The 20,531-nt window shown below is 52.5% G+C and overlaps 1 protein-coding gene across 1 annotated transcript in view; it reads right to left on the bottom strand.

The window, feature by feature from the left end:
- Positions 1–20,531, bottom strand: part of ZZEF1 (zinc finger ZZ-type and EF-hand domain containing 1) — a 1,733,356-nt gene that overhangs the window by 1,508,539 nt on the left and 204,286 nt on the right. The window contains exon 8 of the mRNA XM_086954803.1: positions 20,097–20,275. Within this exon, the coding sequence (XP_086810929.1) occupies positions 20,097–20,275 (179 nt within the window). The remainder of the gene's footprint in view (positions 1–20,096; positions 20,276–20,531) is intronic.

Below are 20,531 nucleotides of genomic sequence, written 5' to 3'. Positions count from 1 at the left end.
GCTCCCCGGTTGGGGGATCACCTTGTCGGTGGATATCCCCTGCTAACCCAGCCATCCACCCTGCATCAACATTGTGTTGTGCTGCGGACTTCTCCTGGACCCGGAATATACGATTTGGAGTCGCCTACCTGAATTGGTGTGTTCGCCCGTCTCTGCCTCGACGCCCACAGCGCCCAACATCCTCCAGGCCATCACGCGCGTTGGATCGCCCTTTGCACTCTCCCTTGGATGAGACCCACGCTCCCTGCTGTGGGATCCATCGAGCCTGCAGTTCCAGCGCCGGCTTTTTCGAGGATAATGGCGCTCGTGGTGTCTCCACTCTGGTGGATTCACTCGAAGCTCCGGTCCTTTGCTCATCCCGTGTTGGTGCTTTGTCTCCGCTGACGCCTGGGACGGTCTGCCTGCTAACCGGACTCAGCTATTCACTGAGAGTGATGCGATCGCCGTCGGATGGAGTCCTGCTCGTGAGGTTCTTGCCCTGGGAGGCTTTGGCGTGGTGAATCTGGGCATTGATTGCAAGTGCTGCGGCGCTGGTGAAAGGTACGGCGTGTCCGACAAACTATTGCTAATTCTAGCAGTGAGTTGGTGACACTGTCGGATGCAGATTGTTGGTTTATTGCAAAGCTCTTCAGTTTTGAGGGTTCCTCGGGCTGATCTGCAGGGTCTGCGGATTGGCACCTACCCCCCCATGCTCTGCATCCCATCGGGGCTTGGGGGCACCTGGCTCTGTGATGCCTTTGTGCCATGTTGGGATGGAGCGTCTATGATGCCACTGAACCTGTGATGTCCGTCTAGTACTGCATCGCCCCGTATCTGCTTGGGGCTCACCTGCTCCCTCCAGTCCCCACTCTCCTTTGACTCCATGTACCAGGAGTTCTCATCTGGGGTTGATGGATGGCTCCAGTCGTCTTGGTCATGCTGTGGCCATCTTGGGAGCTCCTCTTTGGATCACTGCTCACCTCTCCAATCTGCCATCTTGCGGTGTCCCTGCTGCCTGAGTGGACTATTTCTCAGCATGCACTCCATCGTCTGAGATGTGATTTATGCCAGCAATATCCATCGATGCTCAAATGTTAAAAAACTGATTCGTAATTAGTCTCCTGGTTTCCTCAAAGCCCTAATTTGTTTAGTTTTAGGGAACTGGTGCGGGGTCCACCTGGCCCTTTCTAACCCTTTGTCTGAAAAGAGGGACCTCTGCAACTTTTTCGCACTCTTGGTCCGTTGTTGAAATGTTTAAGACATGTAAATGACGATGATGAACGTTCTCATTGCTAACCTCTGTGTGCTCCCTCGGGGACTTTTGTTGGAGCCCAACTGAATCTTAGGTCGCTCACCCTCACTGTGTTTTGTTTACCCTCCTTACTATCTCCCCATTGCTGTCATCTCTCCCGTTTTACTCCTCAATTCCCTATTTCTTTTAGCACCTTGTGGCCTAACTATGTACGTCTTCCCACACTTGTTTTCCCTTATATAACTTATTTACTCTAACCCTCTGTCTGGACCTTCCTATATGCTTTTTTTTTTTACTTCAATTAAGATAGCCTATCAACATTTACCTGTTGGTCTGTAGAAATTCTAGAATAGCATGCGGTTATTGTCTCTACAGTTTTTCATCTCCTGTTGACAACCTAGTAACCTACCTTCACCTTCAAAATAACATTGCACTATTCTTTCCATTCCTGATCTGCAAGTTTTTATTGCTCTGTCCCAGACCGTCTAGACTACTTTATCTTGCACTCCTGTGGAGGCCATACTACTACTTTTTACCATCGTTTTGTCTTGTTGGTCCTTATAATTGCAGCTGAGTAGAAACACTTGGTAGAATGTCACTATATTAAGCGGGATTAATTTTCTGCAAGGACCCACTAACCTCACTTTCCACAACCTGTTTATAATGTGTGATTCAGTGTCCATCAGTATTTAATGTGTGATGTATTGTTATCCTCTAGCCTGGTCACCTACCTCTACTTCTCTCCGCTCGCTCCACTCGCCTTGTTCAACCAGTTTATAATGTGTGAATCCGTGTCAATCAGTATATAATGTGTGATCTATTGTTATCTTACTAGCCTGATCATCTACCTCTACCTTCCTCCGCTCTATATTGACAACCTTTTAAAATCTTAATTATGCCCGTCCTACCCTACCACTACCCCCAAATTTCCCTTTCCCCTCCCCAACCCCCAATCCTCTACTCTCCTACCCCAGCCTCCCCAGAGTTGATGCCGTAACACCCCAAAACTCAACCCCTCCCTCCCTCCCACACCCCCTCCTTCCGTGCTCTTACCTTCAGCCCTTCTAAAAATTTCCATCTCCCCAGCCGCGCTCTTACCCATAGCCCCCTTGCCTATAATATCTCCCCCCACCCCTTCGCTCGCTCCCCTTCTTTCTACTAGCCTAACCTCACCACCATGCCCCGCCTCAATACCACCCACACACCACCCCCCCTCAGACCACAACGGACAAACAGACCGCCCTCACCAAACACAGACCAAACTCCTGGACAATTCCATATGCTCCCAACCTTTCGAAAAACGCCAAAAAGAATCTTAAACATACATTTTTAAAACACCCGAAACCCTTATGGAAGACAACTATCACAGCCCCACGTTCCCCATTAAAACTAACTATATTTTCTACACCAAACACCCCTCCAAATGGAAGAGCACCTTTTTACGCCACCTCCCAGTATCTAGCGCAATCAGAATCCCCCACGGTTTTAAACTCGCTACTTCTCCTTCCTCATTCTTCGTTGGTGATATAACCATCTCCATCCACAAAACTGGAAATATCTTAATCCAAGCCTCTGTACAGCACCTCCCAATCTTTGAACTCCTCTTTAGCCATCTTTCTAACTAGCTGACACTAACCTCTCCCCCTCCAACACCCTCTTAGTCCCCCAATCCCTCAGTGCACCCCTCAACCACCACAACTCCTAACACTCTCCCTAACGACAGTCCCCCTACAACAACTACTACTCTGGCACCCTCACTTGAACTCTCCCCTATTGTGATACTATCCCCTTCACCGAGACCAGCTTCCTGCCCCATCCACGCCCAAATCCCCCCACCTCCCAGAGAATCACTCTACTACCCCATGACACTCCTTCCCGCTTTGACTCACCCTTCCCATTAACTCCTAGCCCACCCTCCACTCTGACATCATCACCCCCACCACTCCTCTAAAACACTCCTCCATATTCCCACACCCCACAACGACCGTCCACCTCCAACACCGAACTACCTCCCCAGTATCCCTCTTCCCCTTCTAAACCGCCCCATAACGACTAAAACCCCCCACGTCCATGCCCTGGCCACTTCCTCCACATATTACACTTCTATGTCACCCTCAACTGAACCCTTCCCTGCCTCACTCCTGTCCCCTCTCCCCACTCTAGCTCCCTTTCACACCTACTTCCAACTCTCCTCCACCTCCGAGAGACTAACACCATTCCCCCCGACACTCCCCCCCGTAACAACAGTGCCGGTTATACCCGCTTCTCTGGAAACAGCCCCCCCCCCCTCCTCTAAACCACTCCTTCAAATTCCCATATCCCCAAAAGACCATCCACTTCCAACACCCTATCACCCCCTAAACCCCACCTCCCCTTTTAAACCATCCCCTTATGACTGTTTCCCCCAAGGTCATGAACCCCCCTCCTCTAACCTCTCGCCCACCCACTACGCCGATACCACATTCCCTTTCACACCTCACATGCTCCCCTCACCTCAATTCCCCCCTTCCCCATCACCCCCCTCCAAACCATTGCACGTCATTCCCATCCCTCCCTTCCAACACCGGGCCATACTACCCCCCCCCCCGACCTCCCACACCCCTCATTTAAACACAGACCTACCCACACTACTCCCCCCGGATGAACCGCTCATACCAAGAGGCCAACCTCATCTTTCTAGTCACTCTGCCCCTAACACCCCCTCCACTCTAACCACCTCCACATCCCTCCTTCTTATCCTCAGCCAGACACTTCGTAACTTGGACGATAATCTCGTTACCCTAGCTACCGAACTTACCCTACTCAGAAAAGATTTCAATCGATTCAAATCCTACAAACCCACTGCCCGCCCCTCCTAACCCTCGAAAACACTTAGGTCCCAAACATGGGTTAACAACGCCACTCCTCTCCCGCTCTCACAGACCCCTTTGAACCTCTAACACCTAATCCGCCCCTGACCTCTCTGCCCTCTGCCTCACCTAACTTAACGACCCCCACCTAAAGAATCTCCCCCCTCACTCCAAAATCTCTATTTTGGGGACCAACAGAATCCCTGAGCCTCCTAGCTACCCGAGACCCCCCAACTCACTAGTATTCAAATACTCCCCCACCACTATCCCCAAACCCCTGACCTGCATGCTCGTCAACTGCCGTTCAGCTGTCCGACATGCGACTGAAATCTCAGAAACCATTCTTAACGAAGACATCGATATCGCCTTCCTCACTGAAACCTCGCTCAAAGACCATTCAACACCCATCATCGACCTTCTGACCCCTCCTGGCTACTCTATCCTCAGAAGAGATAGACCTCAAAATGAAATGCTCCCCCCTATACGAATGCATAACATCTATCATCCCCCGGGTGAACCCCTTCCCTTTGCAGAAGAATTCTCCGACCTCCCAACTAAATCGTTACTTTCCAGCTCCAAAAACCTTTTCCTAGGAGTTCTCAACCTCCACTGGAACAAACCCAATGACCCGACAGTCAACCTCATCAATAATCTCTTTGAGATTAGAGACCTCAAGCAACTTTGCCTCTACCCTACCTACGCCAAAGGAGCTCCTAGACGCAATCATTTCCAACCCAGATCTTACATCCCTATCCAACATCATCCCCATCGACTGGTCTGACCACCATCTCATTCTGTTCACAATATCTCCCCCAGCCCCTCCTGCCCCCATAAAGATAAATAAAGCAAATACAATTGTAGCTAGAAATTTTAAACAAATCCCTCCTGGCGCACTGGAACATAAACTCCAATCCCAACTAAGTCTCATCCCCCCCTCTTCAAATGCTAATGATCTCACAGAGCAATTCAACAAAACTGTAACGGAGGTGTTAGACCAACTTGCCCCTATGAAAAGTAAAGCATTAAAAAATGACCCCTCCAAGTCATGGTTCACATGAAGTGTGGCTCAATGGTTAGAGCGGCAGACCCTGATGCAGAGGCCTGGCCCAGGACCAGAGTTCAATTCCCGCCTCGGCGGGTTTTGGGCTCAATTTCCTCGGACCTGATAGTTCTCGCCTCAGTGCCTAATCTAATCATGGGTCCCACTCTGCAACTCTGGGCAATAGCTGCTTAATCTCCACAACGGCCCCAACAGCGCTGGGATGCCTGGCTTCACCTTGGGGGTGCCCAGGAGTGGGCATTTCACAGGGAAAAGCCAGGAAGGGTTCCACAGCGGTATGCGTACAGCGCCAAGACACCTCAGGGTATAAATTGCGCTATACAAGTATGAATACGAATACTAGACCTTAATAAAGAAAGACTCTCGCTGAGACTGGCGGAAAGAACATGGAGACAACATCCCTCCCCATCCCATCTTGCCCTCCATAGAACTGCGAGATCTTCTTACAAAAAACGCATCTTCTCAGAGAAAGCATCATTCTTTCGTCTTCAACTCCCTCGTGCCAAAAACAGACCTAGAGAACTGTTCAACATTATTAGAAACCAAACCGCCCTGGCACCCCTTAACCTGGTAGCCTCCACTAACAAATGTGAAGAAATTGCCAACTTTTTCTGTGAAAATAAATAAACAAATCGCAAAAATAGATCGCTCTTTCCTCGATACTCTACTCTCGCTCACCCCTCAACCACCCCTGATTACCGCACATCTACCACCTACCCCCTTGAACACTTCCCTAACCCCCTCCCTTCTCTTACCCCTCCGGAACCCATTTCCCTTCCGCTTAAAAATAACGCCTCATGGCATAATTTCCACCCTGTGTCTGAACAGGAGGTCTTCAACATTTTTGCCAAAATTAAACCTTCCTCCCACACCAAAGATCCTCTCCCTTCGACACTCATCCAAGATCTCAAACATGTCATCGTCCCCTACTGGATCAACATCATCAACGCCTCCCTCTCAACAGGGAGTGTGCCCATCTCCCTTCAACTCGGGCAAATCACTCCCATCTCCAAAAATCCCAAAGCAGACCCAAACGACCCTAATAATCTCCACCCCATCTCCAACCTCCCCCTCCTCTCCAAAGCCCTGGAAAAATGCACCCTCTTCCAACTGGACAAACACGTGGACACGTTCAACCTGCTTGACCCCCTTCAATCTGGCTTCCGCAAAGGGTGCAGCAAGGAAACCGCGCTTCTCAACATAGTCGATGATATTCACCTAGCCCTGGACAAGGACGAAACATACCTACTCATCCTTCTTGACCCATTTGACACAGTTTACCACCCAACCCTACTCAACACACACAAAAATCGCTTCGGCCTCGGTGGCACTGTCCTTAACCGCATCGCTGCAGCGGTGATTTTTGCGCTACGCGGCTTTTTTCGAAAAGCCGCGTTAGATGACGAGCTCAGCTCGTCATCCGCACACGCCCCCCGTAGCTGATGACGAGCTGAGCTCGTCAGCAGCATCGAAGGGGTTAATTGGTTCACTTCCTACTTTCAACATAGAACCAAACAAATTAAAATTCAAAATTGCCTCTCTAGCCCAACCTGTGTCTCCCTTGGTGTCCCTCAAGGATCATCCATCCTCTCTCCCGCTCTCTTTAACCTCTTTATGGAACCCCTTTCCTGGATACTCAAACAAGAAAAAAATCAACTACCACCTACATGCTGACGACACCCAAATGCACTATAAAATAAAATCCCATGCTGATATCCTGCACCTTAACACAGCCTTAACCAAGATCCAAACCTGGTTCCATAACAATCATCTGAAACTCAACCCTAACAAAACTGAGATCATCCTCTTCTCTCCCCAAAACAACCCTCTCCACATCCAAACATGGATCGCCGACCTTAATGCGCTAAACTGCTCTCTCTCCCTCGCCGATTCGGTTAAATCATTAGGCATCACCATCAACAATAAACTCACACTAAATTCCCATGTCAAGAACTCAGCAAAAAGTGCACTCTTCACTCTCTGGCATCTCAAAAAAACCAAAGCTTTTATCCCAGCTGAAGACTTCAAATGAATTATCCAGCCTCCTGTTCTATCCAAAATAGACTATGGTAACGCCCTTCTCTCTGGCACCCCCAAAATCCACCTGGACCCCATCAAATCAGTTTTCAACCTCGCCGCCAGGCAAACAAACTGTAAACGCTTGGACCACATCTCCCTTGCCCTCAAGTAAATGCAAATGTAAATGTAAATATAAATGTAGGTGTACTTGTAAAGCGCACTGTGACTCCAAGGAGTATCCTGGCGCTGAAGACCGCTGTGGAACCTGTCCTGGTTTTCCCTGTGAGATGGTCCCTTTCTGGGTATCTCCAAGGTGAAACCAGGCATCCCCGGCGTCTGTGGGGGGCCGTTGTAGAGATGAGGCAAGCTTAATGCCCAGAGTTGCCGAGTGTGTTCCCTGGTTAGAGTATGCATCGAGGCGAGAATTATCGAGTCCGTTTGACCCTGGTCCACGACCCTGCCGCGTCGGGGATTGAACCCTGGTCCCGGGCCAATCTCTGCTTACGGGTCTGCTGCCTCTAACCAGTGAGCCACACCACTCCACAGTGGCTCCCCATTGAAGGCAGATCCTCCTATAAAATAGCCTGTATTACTCACAAAGCCCTTTACCAGAAGACCCCATCCTACCTCTCTTAATAACTTAAAAAAGATGGCTGTGCCCGAAAACTGAGAAGCTCCAACACTCTCCTTCTCATTTCACCCCTACTCAAAAAAGCTGCTTCGAAATCCTGCTCCTTCTCTGGTAAGGCCCCAACTATTTGGAATGCCCTACCCAAAGACCTTCGTAGCAACCCCTTCTTCTCCAGATTTAAAAAAGACCTTAAAATTCATTTGCTCACTACATTTTGGGGAAACTAAATCCCGGATCTCCTTTCGGACTACCTCTCCTCCTCCCTCCTTAGACTACTCCCCATTCACCCCCCTATTTTTCTCTTGTCGCCTCTCTTTTCCCCCCTCCCCCTCTCTTTACCACCCACTACTTACTATGTCCTTTGAATCCTCCTTGACATACTATTACATTTACTATTTACAATAACATTCTGGTTCCTGCAACTTGCTTCTCTATCTCTTCCTATATGTGCCTTTAATCACCATTGTTTCCCTATATTATTCCCTGTATTTTTTATTGGTTTTAACACCTGTATAACCCGTTTTGGTCAACTACCATGATTGTTTTTATAGTGCACTTCCATTGCTGATGCAAAGTGCTCAGATACCCTCGGGTGGAGCTAGCGCTATATAAAACCTTCAAAATAAATAAAATAAATCAAAGGAGCATAAGGCATTGTTAGACGGGGACCTGGAGGGTCGGCCGAGGACAAGGGGAGAGGCCTCCGGTGAGACCCGTCTCCAGCGATCGTACAGACAAGTAACTTCCCCCCCACAGATGGACACCACACAAAGATAAGGTTAACGCTCTTTATATGCAGTTCTTGAAGTAAGGTAGTACGGTACAATGAGATCAGGACACGAGGGTCCTCTCAATTCTAGTCTCTAGAAGGGAAAGGGGGTAGCAGGACAGTCTTGTTACCAATCTGGTATTGAGATGAGACGATGGGTAGCTCACAATCCTCGAGCTCGGCGTTCGGGAAGGTCGGGCCGTGGCAGCGCCAGCAGGTCCCGAGGAGGTCGTAGGTAGCAACGGGCCGCGGCAGCGCCAGCAGGTCCCGACGAAGATGGTGGTTGCAAGAGGCCGCGGCAGCGCCAGCAGGTCCCCACGAGGATGAAGGTTGCAAAGGGCCGCGGCAGCGCCAGCAGGTCCCACGAGGATGAAGGTTGAAGAAGGCTGCGGCAGCGCCAGCAGGCAGGACGACAGTTCACAAGGCAGGGCTGCGGCAGCGCCAGCAGTCCGTCAAGGATGAGTTCTTCACGGTGTCTCTCGACTCCAGGATACAACTGCCTTCCTGCTCTGGAGCTGCCTCAGTTATAGGTCTGGCGCCCTTTGATGTCCGGACCCTCGCACTTGGAGGTCGGGAGGTCCGGGATGAGGGAGTCCAGACACCCAGCAGGGGGGTGGAGCCAGCGCCCGGGGAGGCTGGGGGCGATCGGCACCTGGCGGGGGAGAGCCATCGACACTTCTTTCTCCCATTGACCTGCCAAGTGGTCCGTTCACCTCCTGGGTGGATGGTGGTGCCGGGATGTCGGGGCCTGGCCAGGCCCAGGGTTGGGGTCGAGCCGAGGCCACGCTGCCTCGTGGTGCAGTGTCCAAGATGGCGGCTGGGCCGGGCAATGGTGCGGACGGTGGCCCGGGCCAGTGATACAGAGATATCCGGGAGCAGGCGTCCCGTAGGGGACGGGTTGCGGGTTGCTTCTGTGGGTAGCACCTGGAGAGCCGGTGTCCGGGCCCTGTCATGCGGGGAGGGAGCGAGCCCTTCATGGGGCCTGTCCAACATGCGTCCCCCCCAGCTGAAGGCGGGGAGAGTCACCCATCCTCTTGGGGACTCTCCTCGTCGAGGCGGAAAAAGCGTGACAGGCCATCCGCGTTGGCGTGGTCTTGGCCAGGGCGATGCTCCACAGTGAAGTCCATCCCCTGCAGGGAGATGGACCATCGCAATAGTTTGGGATTCTCCCCCCGCATCTGCATTAACCATTGCAGGGGGCGATGATCTGTTTACACCCGAAAGTGGGTACCGAAGAGGTAGGGCCGGAGCTTCTTAAGGGCCCACACTACTGCAAAGGCCTCCCGCTCGATGGTGCTCCAGCGCTGTTCTCGGGCCAGCAGGCGTATGCTGATGAAGGCCACTGGTTGGTCGACTCCCTCGGGGTTCAGTTGGGAGAGGACGGCCCCAATGCCATGGTCTGAGGCATCAGTCTGGACGATGAACTCACGGCTGTAGTCGGGGGCCTGGAGCACAGGGGCGGTGCACATGGCGGCCTTCAGCTTCTCGAAGGCCGCTTGACAGTCGGGAGTCCAGTTGACTGTTTTTGGGTGTTTCTTGGATGTGAGTTCCGTGAGGGGCCCCACAATGCTGCCATAGTCCTTCACAAACCGCCGGTAGTATCCGGTGAGCCCCAAGAAGGCTCGGACCTCGGTTTGGGTTACGGGGGGCTGCCAGGACTGGATGGCAGCGATCTTGAGCTGGAGGGGGGCCACCAGACCGCTTCCCACTTGGTGTCCGAGGTAGGTCACGGACCCCTGGCCAATTTGGCACTTGCTGGCCTTGATTGTGAGGCCGGCCTGTTGGAGGGCCTGCAGGACCTCTCAGAGGTGGCGGAGGTGGTCTGACCAGTGGCGGCTGTATACCGCGATATCGTCCAGGTAGGCGGCGCTGAACTCTTCGAGGCCCGCCAATACCTGGTTCACAAGTCGTTGAAAAGTGGCTGGAGCGTTTTTCATGCCGAATTGCATCACTTTGAAATGGTAGTGTCCATCCGGGGTGGAGAAAGCGGATCGTTCTTGGGCCCTGGGGGTGAGGCCGATCTGCCAGTAGCCTGCTGTCAGGTCGAAGATGCTTAGGTAGCGGGCAGCCCCCATGCGGTCGACCAGTTCATCTGCTCGGTGGATGGGGTGAGCGTCGGTTCAGGTGACAGCGTTCAGACCCCGATAGTCGACACAGAATCGGAGCTCGGGGGTTGGGCCCGGGGCAGCAGCTTTGGGGACCAGTACGACTGGGCTGGCCCAGGGTTCGATGACTCCGAGTGCGAGCATCTTGGAGACTTCTTCTTGGATGCAGGCGCGCACCCGATCTGGTACTCGGTACGCCCGGTGTCGGATAGGGGGACTGTCCCCAGTGTCCACATCGTGCAGGCAACAGGGGGTGACCCCGGGGGTGAGGGAAAATAGGTTTGCAAATTGCAGCAGGAGGGCCCGACAGTCTTGGCGCTGCTCCGGGGTCAGGGCATCGGAGAGTCGGACCCCGTCCACCGAACCATCTTTTTCACGGGTCCTCAGTAGGTCAGGGAGGGGCTTGGAGTCCTCTTCCGCTCCACTGTCTGTAGCCATCAGCAGGCTGAGCTCCGAGCGCACGAAGTGTGGTTTGAGTCTGTTGGCGTGGAGGACCCGGAGGGGGTTCCGGGGGGATTCCATGTCGATGAGATAGGTGACGGGGCTCTTGCGCTCGACCACCTTGAAGGGCCCCGTCCATTTGTCCTGCAAGGCACAAGGTTCGATGGGGGACATCACCCATACCTGCTGACCAGGCTCGAACTCGATGGAGGAGGCATGTTGATCGTACCATTTCTTCATGTCCTCCTGACTGGCCTCAAGATTGGCTTTGGCGATCTCTCTGAATCGCCTGGTCTGATTGCGGAGGGTCAGGAGGTACTTGTAGACGTCTGGAGGGGTCTTCAGGGGGGCCATTTCCCATTCTTCTTTAACTAGGCTGAGGGGCCCTCGAACGGGGTGTCCGTACAGGAGTTCGAAGGGGCTGAAGCCGAGGGACTTCTGGGGGACTTCTCGGTAGGCGAAGAGGAGGCACGGGAGTAGCACGTCTCACTGGCGGCGTAGGGGGTTCTTCCAGCCCCATGATCATCCCCTTGAGAGTGCGGTTGAACCGCTCGACCAGTCCGTTTCCTTGCGGGTGATAGGGGGTTGTGAATCGGTAGGTGACTCCGCACTGCTGCCAGAGGGATTTCATATACTTTGAAATAAAGTTCGTGCCCCTGTCGCTGACGACCTCCCGGGGGAAGCCCACTCGAGAGAAGATCCCCATTAAGGCTCGGCCTACCACTGGTGCTGTTACAGTTCGAAGGGGAACGGCCTCGGGATAGCGGGTGGCGTGGTCCACCAGGACCAGGATGAATCGATGCCCCTGTGCTGTTCGGGGGTCCAGGGGCCCCACAATGTCTATTCCCACCCTTTCGAACGGGGTGGTAACAACGGGGAATGGTTGCAGGGGTGCCTTGAGTTTGCGGCCGTTCTTCCCGCTGGCCTGGCAAGTGGGGCAGGACCGGCAGTGGTTGGAGACGTCATTTCTCATTTTTGGCCAGTAAAAGTGGGTTACCAGGCGGTTGTATGTTTTGTCTTGCCCCAAGTGTCCAGCCAGGGGGACATCATGTGCCAAGTTCAAAAGGAAGTCTCTGAAGCGGAGGGGCACCACCAGCACTCGACTGGCCCCCAACTCCGCGATTCTTTGTTCGCTGTACAGTAGGTCATTGTCCCAATAGATCCAGTGGGCCCCTGCGGTGTCTCCCGCGCTCTGGGCGAGTGCTTGCTGTCGCAGTCCCTCGAGGGAGGGACAGGTCTTTTGCTCTTGCCGGAATTGCTCCTGGGTGGGTCCCCCTTCTTGACGCTACTGAGCCAAGTCTGGGAGGTCTTGGGGCTGAGCGGGCCCATCTTGGGTTTGTTCCGGGGGGTCGGTATGGACGGTGTCTTCCTCTGGAGCGATCGGGGGAGGAGGTGCTGGCCATTCGGGTTCTTCAGGTCTGGGGATGGTGCGGGCGGCCATGGACCGGGTTGTTACGCACGCCCAGTCCGGGAGGCCCAACATCCCCAGGTGCTCTCTTCTTTCAACGGCCGCCCACGGGGAACTCTAGAGATCGTTTCCCAGGAGGCAGTCCACGGGGGCATCATCGCGGACAGTCACTTTTAGCATACCAGACACTCCTCCCCATTCGAAGGGGACGCAGGCCATTCGACACAGGCTCTGAGAATTGTCGGCCGATCGGACGGGGCAAAGAACGTTTGGCAGGATTTGTTCTGGGGTCACCAGGTGACAGCGGACAGCCGTCACACTGGCCCCCGTGTCACGCAGGGCTTCGGCCTTGCGCCCATTTATGTTCACCCACTGGCTGTATTTCCTGGTGTTGGCGGGTAGGGGAGCCCGCGGGATCATGTCTCTTCCCCCTAGGCAAGCCAGGACCATGGCGGCAGGTTCCCACTCTGGCTGCTCCTGCTCGTACTCTTCATGCTCTTCGGAGATTTGCTCTTCTCCTAGGGCGGCGGCAGCTACCTGGCGGGGCCCGGGAGTCTGGTTCTTTGGGCAGTTCGGGTCACTGGCATAGTTGCCGACTCGCTGGCATCGGTGACAAGTAACATTGGCTCGGAACCCCGGGCGCATCGGGGGGTTGCCCCGGCCGGCCGGGGGCGGGGTGTTGTTAGCGGGAGCGGCCGGGACGGCGTCTCTGCCCCGGCCCTGGCCTCCTCCTCCTCCTCCTCCTCGGGGACGATGATGACCTTGGTTGGTTCTGTTCTGCTCGTTTGGCCCACTCCGGGCCACTCGGGTGCTTTCCCATCGGTCAGCCTCAGCGGCGAGCTGCCGTGGTTCAGTCAATTTACTGTCGAGGAGGTGCTGCCTGAGCTTGACGAAGCAGTTGTTGGAGAGGTGCTCCCACACAATGAGGTTGAAGAGCTGCTCGTAGGTTGTTACGTGGCTACCCTTGATCCATCCCTCGAAGGCTCGGCTGAAATAGTTCACATATTCTACCCAAGTTGTACCCGGGATCCGGGTGCAGTCGCGGAACCTCTGGCGGTACATTTCGGGTGTAAGCCCATATCGAGTGAGGAGGGCGGCCTTCATGTGGTCATAGGACGTCATTTGATGGTCCGGGAGCTGTAGCAGGGCATTGCGACCTTCATTGACGAACCTCCCCCATAGACCGGCTCCCCAGTCACTTCGATCGATCCGGTGGGATGTCATGGCGATCTCGTAGGCCTTGAACCACTGCTGTATGTCGTCGTTCCGATAATATTCACGGACCACATCTTTGGGGATGTGGACATTTTGTTCGGTAGCGCCTGGGGTGCGCGGTTGCTCGGGCACCCCTAGGTCTTTGTTCTGTTTCCGCATTTCTATCTCTGCTAGCTTGCGCTCGTGTTCGTATGCCAGTCTTTTTTCTTCGAGTTCTCTCTGTCTTTGCTTTTCTTCCCGCTCTTCTCGGAGCCGTAAGTGTTCTAAGTTTATCTTTTGTTCCGCCAGTTTCAGCTCTCCGTCCAACTTGAGCCGTGCCAACTCTAATTGGTGTAGTCTGCTTTTTTCTCGTTCTTGGATCTCTTCCCGGGAGAGACCCGCTCTCCTTTCTTCCGTCAGAGTGGTGTTTGTCTCTGGTGCTTCGATGTTTTGGTCCCGGGGTCCGGCGGCATTTGTTTTTGCCCAAGATTCTAGGGCGTGTTTGAAGTCATCTTTCGTGCTCAGACCGGTGGTAGCAATGCCTAGTTCTATACAAAATTGCTTTAGCTCTCGGTGGCTGTACTCTTCTAGTTTTTCCATCTGGAATTTCTCTGTAGATCCGCTCTCTTTGGTCGTCATTGTGGTTTAGTCGTGGGGTGAGTTACTCTCTGTACGATTACGCGTTGGTTCGGATCGCGCCGCTGGCCACCAATGTTAGACGGGGACCTGGAGGGTCGGCCGAGGACAAGGGGAGAGGCCTCCGGTGAGGGCCGTCTCCAGCGATCGTACAGACAAGTAACTTCCCCCCCACAGATGGACACCACACAAAGATAAGGTTAACGCTCTTTATATGCAGTTCTTGAAGTAAGGTAGTACGGTACAATGAGATCAGGACACGAGGGTCCTCTCAATTCTAGTCTCTGGAAGGGAAAGGGGGTAGCGGGACAGTCTTGTTACCAATCTGGTATTGAGATGAGACGATGGGTAGCTCACAATCCTCGAGCTCGGCGTTCGGGAAGGTCGGGCCGCGGCAGCGCCAGCAGGTCCCGAGGAGGTCGTAGGTAGCAACGGGCCGCGGCAGCGCCAGCAGGTCCCGACGAAGATGGTGGTTGCAAGAGGCCGCGGCAGCGCCAGCAGGTCCCCACGAGGATGAAGGTTGCAAAGGGCCGCGGCAGCGCCAGCAGGTCCCACGAGGATGAAGGTTGCAGAAGGCCGCGGCAGCGCCAGCAGGCAGGACGACAGTTCACAAGGCAGGGCTGCGGCAGCGCCAGCAGTCCGTCAAGGATGAGTTCTTCACGGTGTCTCTCGACTCCAGGATACAACTGCCTTCCTGCTCTGGAGCTGCCTCAGTTATAGGTCTGGCGCCCTTTGATGTCCGGACCCTCGCACTTGGAGGTCGGGAGGTCCGGGATGAGGGAGTCCAGACACCCAGCAGGGGGGTGGAGCCAGCGCCCGGGGAGGCTGGGGGCGATCGGCACCTGGCGGGGGAGAGCCATCGACACTTCTTTCTCCCATTGACCTGCCAAGTGGTCCGTTCACCTCCTGGGTGGATGGTGGTGCCGGGATGTCGGGGCCTGGCCAGGCCCAGGGTTGGGGTCGAGCTGAGGCCACGCGGCCTCGTGGTTGTTGGACAGGCCACATGAAGGGCTCGCTCCCTCCCCGCATGACAGGGCCCGGACACCGGCCCTCCAGGTGCTACCCACAGAAGCAACCCGCTCCCCGTCCCCTACGGGACTCCTACCCCCGGACATCTCTGTATCATTGGGCCGGGCCACTGTCAGCTCCATTGTCCGGCCCGGCCGCCATCTTGGACACTGCACCACGAGGCCGCATGGCCTCAACTCGACCCTAACCCTGGGCCTGACCAGGCCCCGACATCCCGGCACCACCATCCACCCAGGAGGTGAACGAACCACTTGGCAGGTCAATGGGAGAAAGAAGTGTCGATGGCTCTCCCCCGCCAGGTGCCGATCGCCCCCAGCTTCCCCGGGCGCTGGCTCCACCCCCCTGCTGGGTGTCTGGACTCCCTCATCCCGGACCTCCCGACCTCCAAGTGCGAGGGTCCGGACTTCAAAGGGCGCCAGACCTATAACTGGGGCAACTCCAGAGCAGGAAGGCAGTTGTATCCTGGAGTCGAGAGACACCGTGAAGAACTCATCCTGGACGGACTACTGGCGCTGCCGTAGCCCTGCCTTGTGAATTGTCTTCCTGCCCGCTGGCGCTGCCGCGGCTCTCTGCAACCTTCATCCTCGTCGGGACCTACTGGCGCTGCCGCGGCCCGTTGTAACTTCCAACTTCGTCGGGACCTGCTGGCGCTGCCGCGGACCGTTGCCACCTACGATCTCCTCGGGACCTGCTGGCGCTGCCGCGGCCCGTCCACCTAGAACACCAACCTCGAGGATTGTGAGCTACCCATCACCGGAACTACCGATTGGTAACAAGACTGTCCCGCTACCCCCTTTCCCTAACCGAGACTCTATAATCGAGGGGACCCCTGAGTCCTGACCTCCTTGTACCATTCTATCGTACTTCAAGTTTGCTTATAAAGAACGTTGAACTTTATCTTTGTGTGGTGTCCATCTGTGGGGGGGAAGTTACTTGTCTGTACGATCGCTGGAGACGGCCCTCACCGGAGGCCTCTCCCCTTGTCCTCGGCCGACCCTCCAGGTCCCGTCTAACAGTGGTGCAGTGTCCAAGATGGCGGCTGGGCCGGGCAATGGTGCTGACGGTGGCCCGGGCCAGTGATACAGAGATATCCGGGAGCAGGCGTCCCGTAGGGGACGGGTTGCGGGTTGCTTCTGTGGGTAGCACCTGGAGAGTCGGTGTCCGGGCCCTGTCATGCGGGGAGGGAGCGAGCCCTTCATGGGGCCTGTCCAACAGGCATTATTAACTTAGTAAGACACTTGGCCGTAGCGTAACACTATAAGGCAATCCAAAGAAGACTAGGGCAAGCTTGAAGCATGAGAACACCAGTAATCAGGAGGCTGTTTAATTCACCTATATGGAGCGGATGCATTGTTGTGCATGTCTCTTTGAGAGACAAGCAGTCAGCAAGCCATCGGCTTAGTTGTTGTAATTGACCCCAGAGGAAGTAGAGCTCAAAATCTGTAGCTCCCAACCCGCCCGCCTCAGTTGGGAGCTGCAATATGGCAAAGGCCATTGTGCTCCGTTTGGAGTGCCAGATAAATCTGCACGTAATCTTCCCAGGTGACAAAATAACCCTCTTGTTATCGTGATGTGGGTCCCGTGCACACTGTCACTAGAACTAAGCTATACCCAGCTGATAAACCCAGAGCAAGGGTAAAACTGATCCTGATCGTGTTCCGGTTCAGAGAGGACCTGGCCTTGCAGTTCGGGCTGGACTGCTCTCATTGGAGCAGGGTGAAGGCTGATTTGCATATGGCTGAGTCCGAACTGAGGAGACATAGTGGGTGAAAAACAATGGAATGGGATGTGGCCAGAGCAATCGCCAGTGGCTGCGATTCATTAAAGTATTCCATTCATCACCTTGTTGTTGTTGCAGTGGCTAGGTATGCTCAGACATGGGTTCCGTGCTCACTGTGCCACTGAAATCAAGCTGTATTTGGCTGATGAGCCCTTTGCAGGCTTCCAGTAAACACTACTATATCTTCTACTGTGCCCCACCAGTTACTGCCCCTCCTGCTTCGCTTGCGGGATGTGGGTCCCAGTGGTCTGAGGTCAGATACTTGCTCACACTGGATCCTCAACTACCCTTCCAGATTTCACTCCTAACCCTCCGACCACCCCAACTTCTTTCTTCCCAGGCATTTTTTATCCGACCAAGTTTCCAGTGGATGACATACCATCCACAGAGGTGGTTTCTTACCCAAAACTTCAGGGGCATGCATACAGCACGTCACTGTTATTCCATATACTCTTACTTAAAGAGTCAACGTGCACATATATGCTTTCTGGAAGAAACTCACATATCCAGTGTAGAATTACAGCGTCCGTGAAAGCTTTGGAAGGGAGCGATATATGGCACAACTTGTTCCACGTACGCCGAGGAACTTTGATTTGGGTCCGCCCAGGCACACATTTTAAATTGTTATCCACGGTTGGGGACAGCGAGGGCAGGTATGCCTTTACAGAAGGGAGCCTTGGATGTAACCCTAGTCCTCCTAGGTGGCATATATGCCCCAAACAAGGACCACAACGGTTTCTGGGCTATCCTGGTGGCCTTATGTAATGGCCTGGTGTAATGGCCGGACAATCCTTGGATAATGGGCACAGACTACAACAGTGTACTCGATGTTTACTTTGATAGGCCTCACTCCCCCCCGCCCTCCCCCCCCTCCTGCAAGTGCCCTCCACCTCTACTCTGCACAGGTAGCACACTGGGCCAGGCACTGGTCCTTATCGGACGCCTGGAGTGCACACCATCCCACTAACAAGCAGTAATCCCATTACTCAGCCCCCACGACTAACATGTTCGCATTGGTCGCTTCCTCTGCTCCTCCGCTTATTCTCCCTAGCTCAAACACTCAACTATTTAGGGCGCATCATTCTGATCATGCTGCACACGCAATGGATGTGGCCTGGAGAGATCCACTCACTCCAGTCCACACCTTGCGACTCCCTCTGGACATACTGGATGACCCTAGTTTCAGGGGCACTCAACTCAAACATATCAGCCACTATTTTACAGAAAACCAAGCCACGCCACCACACATGCAGTAGAATGGGAGGCCTTTAAGGTGGTCACACGAGGGATATGTATTCATAACATAGTTATGCACTTTTCTGCAACTCCTTTTCCCATGAATCGGTCACATCCACAAACCATAACATTGTTTGGTACCAGTAATTATTCACCAGCTATGAAAGTTACCTTTTAAAAATGAATGTACGCTGGTGTTGTATGAAGAAAATAAAAATATCAAGGTCGTTTTAAATCTTAAAGAATGAAAACGTGTCCTTTCAAAGAACAACACAGCTTAAAACAAGACCACTTCAATATTTGCTAAGAATATATGCCGAACTAAACATCCCAGATTGCCGAAGGAAATGGCACCTTGATGAAATCCAACATTGAGTGCGAGACGGCATGATTATGGCAGACAGCAACCTTGCCTCTCTCGAACGTTGAAATTGAAACACGCACATGTTAATGATTGTTGAAAGTAATGTACAACGATCGTGGTAATTATAGAGAAAAGCCATCCCACAAATAGAAATATCACTGATTAATGCTACAGGATATCCATAATAGATTCAAGATTGCTGAGGACACCCGTACAAAGTAGAATATTAGGATGTCTGCTCCGTGAAGACCTGGCGCAATAATCCTTTCCCAGTCCCCGTCCTGAAGAAGACCCGCTAGCGACCCATAAATTAGGTGTCCACAGGGTCGAAACGTCGACAGAACCACCAAAGGACCAACTTACCGTGTCCAACACACCACAGCTAATTGAAATAGCGTGTTGGTCTCGAGTATCAAAAAATAGGAATTGGTCTTTTATAACCTTTCCCCTCTTCTTCATAATCATTCATTCACTTGTATATAGACCATCACTCATATGTCACAATGTCACAATATTTCACGTTATGTCACTTTTTACACTGATTTGAATTGTTGCGCCGTACTTTGTATTTTGTGAAAAAAGTAAAAAATCCCTTTTATGCTCATACGTAAGGTGTCAGTTGGAAACAAAAAAGAAAAAGAGAAAATAACTGTTTATTTAAAATTACTCTGACCCTTTTCCTGTGTTTGGTTTTGCACTCTAAAGAGAATCAATGTAGCATAATAATTAATGAAGCTATGTTTTGATTACTGTTGAAGACATGCATATGATTTAAAGCAATTGTTTATATACCCGAAAGAACCATTGTTGAAACTACTACTGTATTGCCCAGGTTCTTAGGGATACTGGGTTACCCCGTAAGAATTATTCTAATCCACATACCTCGACTGCTGATGCATACAATTTATATAAGTAGAGTTTTATAGTTCAAGTTTATAGCACAATCATGTCAGCTGATTCAGGAGCTGTAAAATTCAGCTCCTGAATCAGGACTGATTAAGGAGCCAGTGAGGAAAAGAGCAAAATCAAAACCCCATAATAAGAGAGAGAATGTTTGCTTAAATGATTAAAGAACAGTAAATTCACATAAAAGTAACTGCGCAGTCAGCTCAAATCACCTAGGTCCATAGACTTCACAGCAACACCACCCGAAAATAGTCCTGAAAATAGTACACATTTTGGGTAACTAAGAATGCACATGTTTTATTTCAAAAAGTGAAATCACCAAGATGCGTTTTATTACATTCACTGCAAAATTAATTTAACAAACTTGGGTGGGCCTTATGTATAACCTATCTCTAGTATTACTATCTATGGTATTTCATCAACATCAAACATATTTACCGTATTTATAAAGCAGATTTTTCCGAACTGCTGCCATTGAAGAGATAAGTGCTGAAGCTTTATATTGCGTTTCCAAGTGGTTAACCATGGTACAAAGGGAGTTCATCACCTGAGCGACACTACCCCGAGCAAGTGCAAATGATAACAGTGTGAGGTCGACATCCGCAGAAGTGCAGCAACTGAAAAAAAATAGTCAAAGTGTATATAGAGCCTATGCTAGAATATCAGATGCAAAAACAGTGATAGGAAATAAAAACATATTGCATTTACATTTTACATGCATGACATTTTTCGTAGGCTCATGCTTATTTTGCTAAAAAGTTACAAATACATCACTTGCTCGTTATTTGGAGTTCGGTGGTAAATGAAAATCCTCTAATTTCTGGAGGAAACTAAGTACACAGTAGACTCCACAAGCTGAACTGTACTGTGGAG

Source organism: Lissotriton vulgaris, chromosome 2_1 (assembly GCF_964263255.1).
Source record: "Lissotriton vulgaris chromosome 2_1, aLisVul1.2, whole genome shotgun sequence".
NCBI classification, from domain to species: domain Eukaryota; kingdom Metazoa; phylum Chordata; class Amphibia; order Caudata; family Salamandridae; genus Lissotriton; species Lissotriton vulgaris.
Note: the sequence above shows the minus strand (reverse complement) of the source record. Positions and strands in the feature narration are given on the sequence as shown.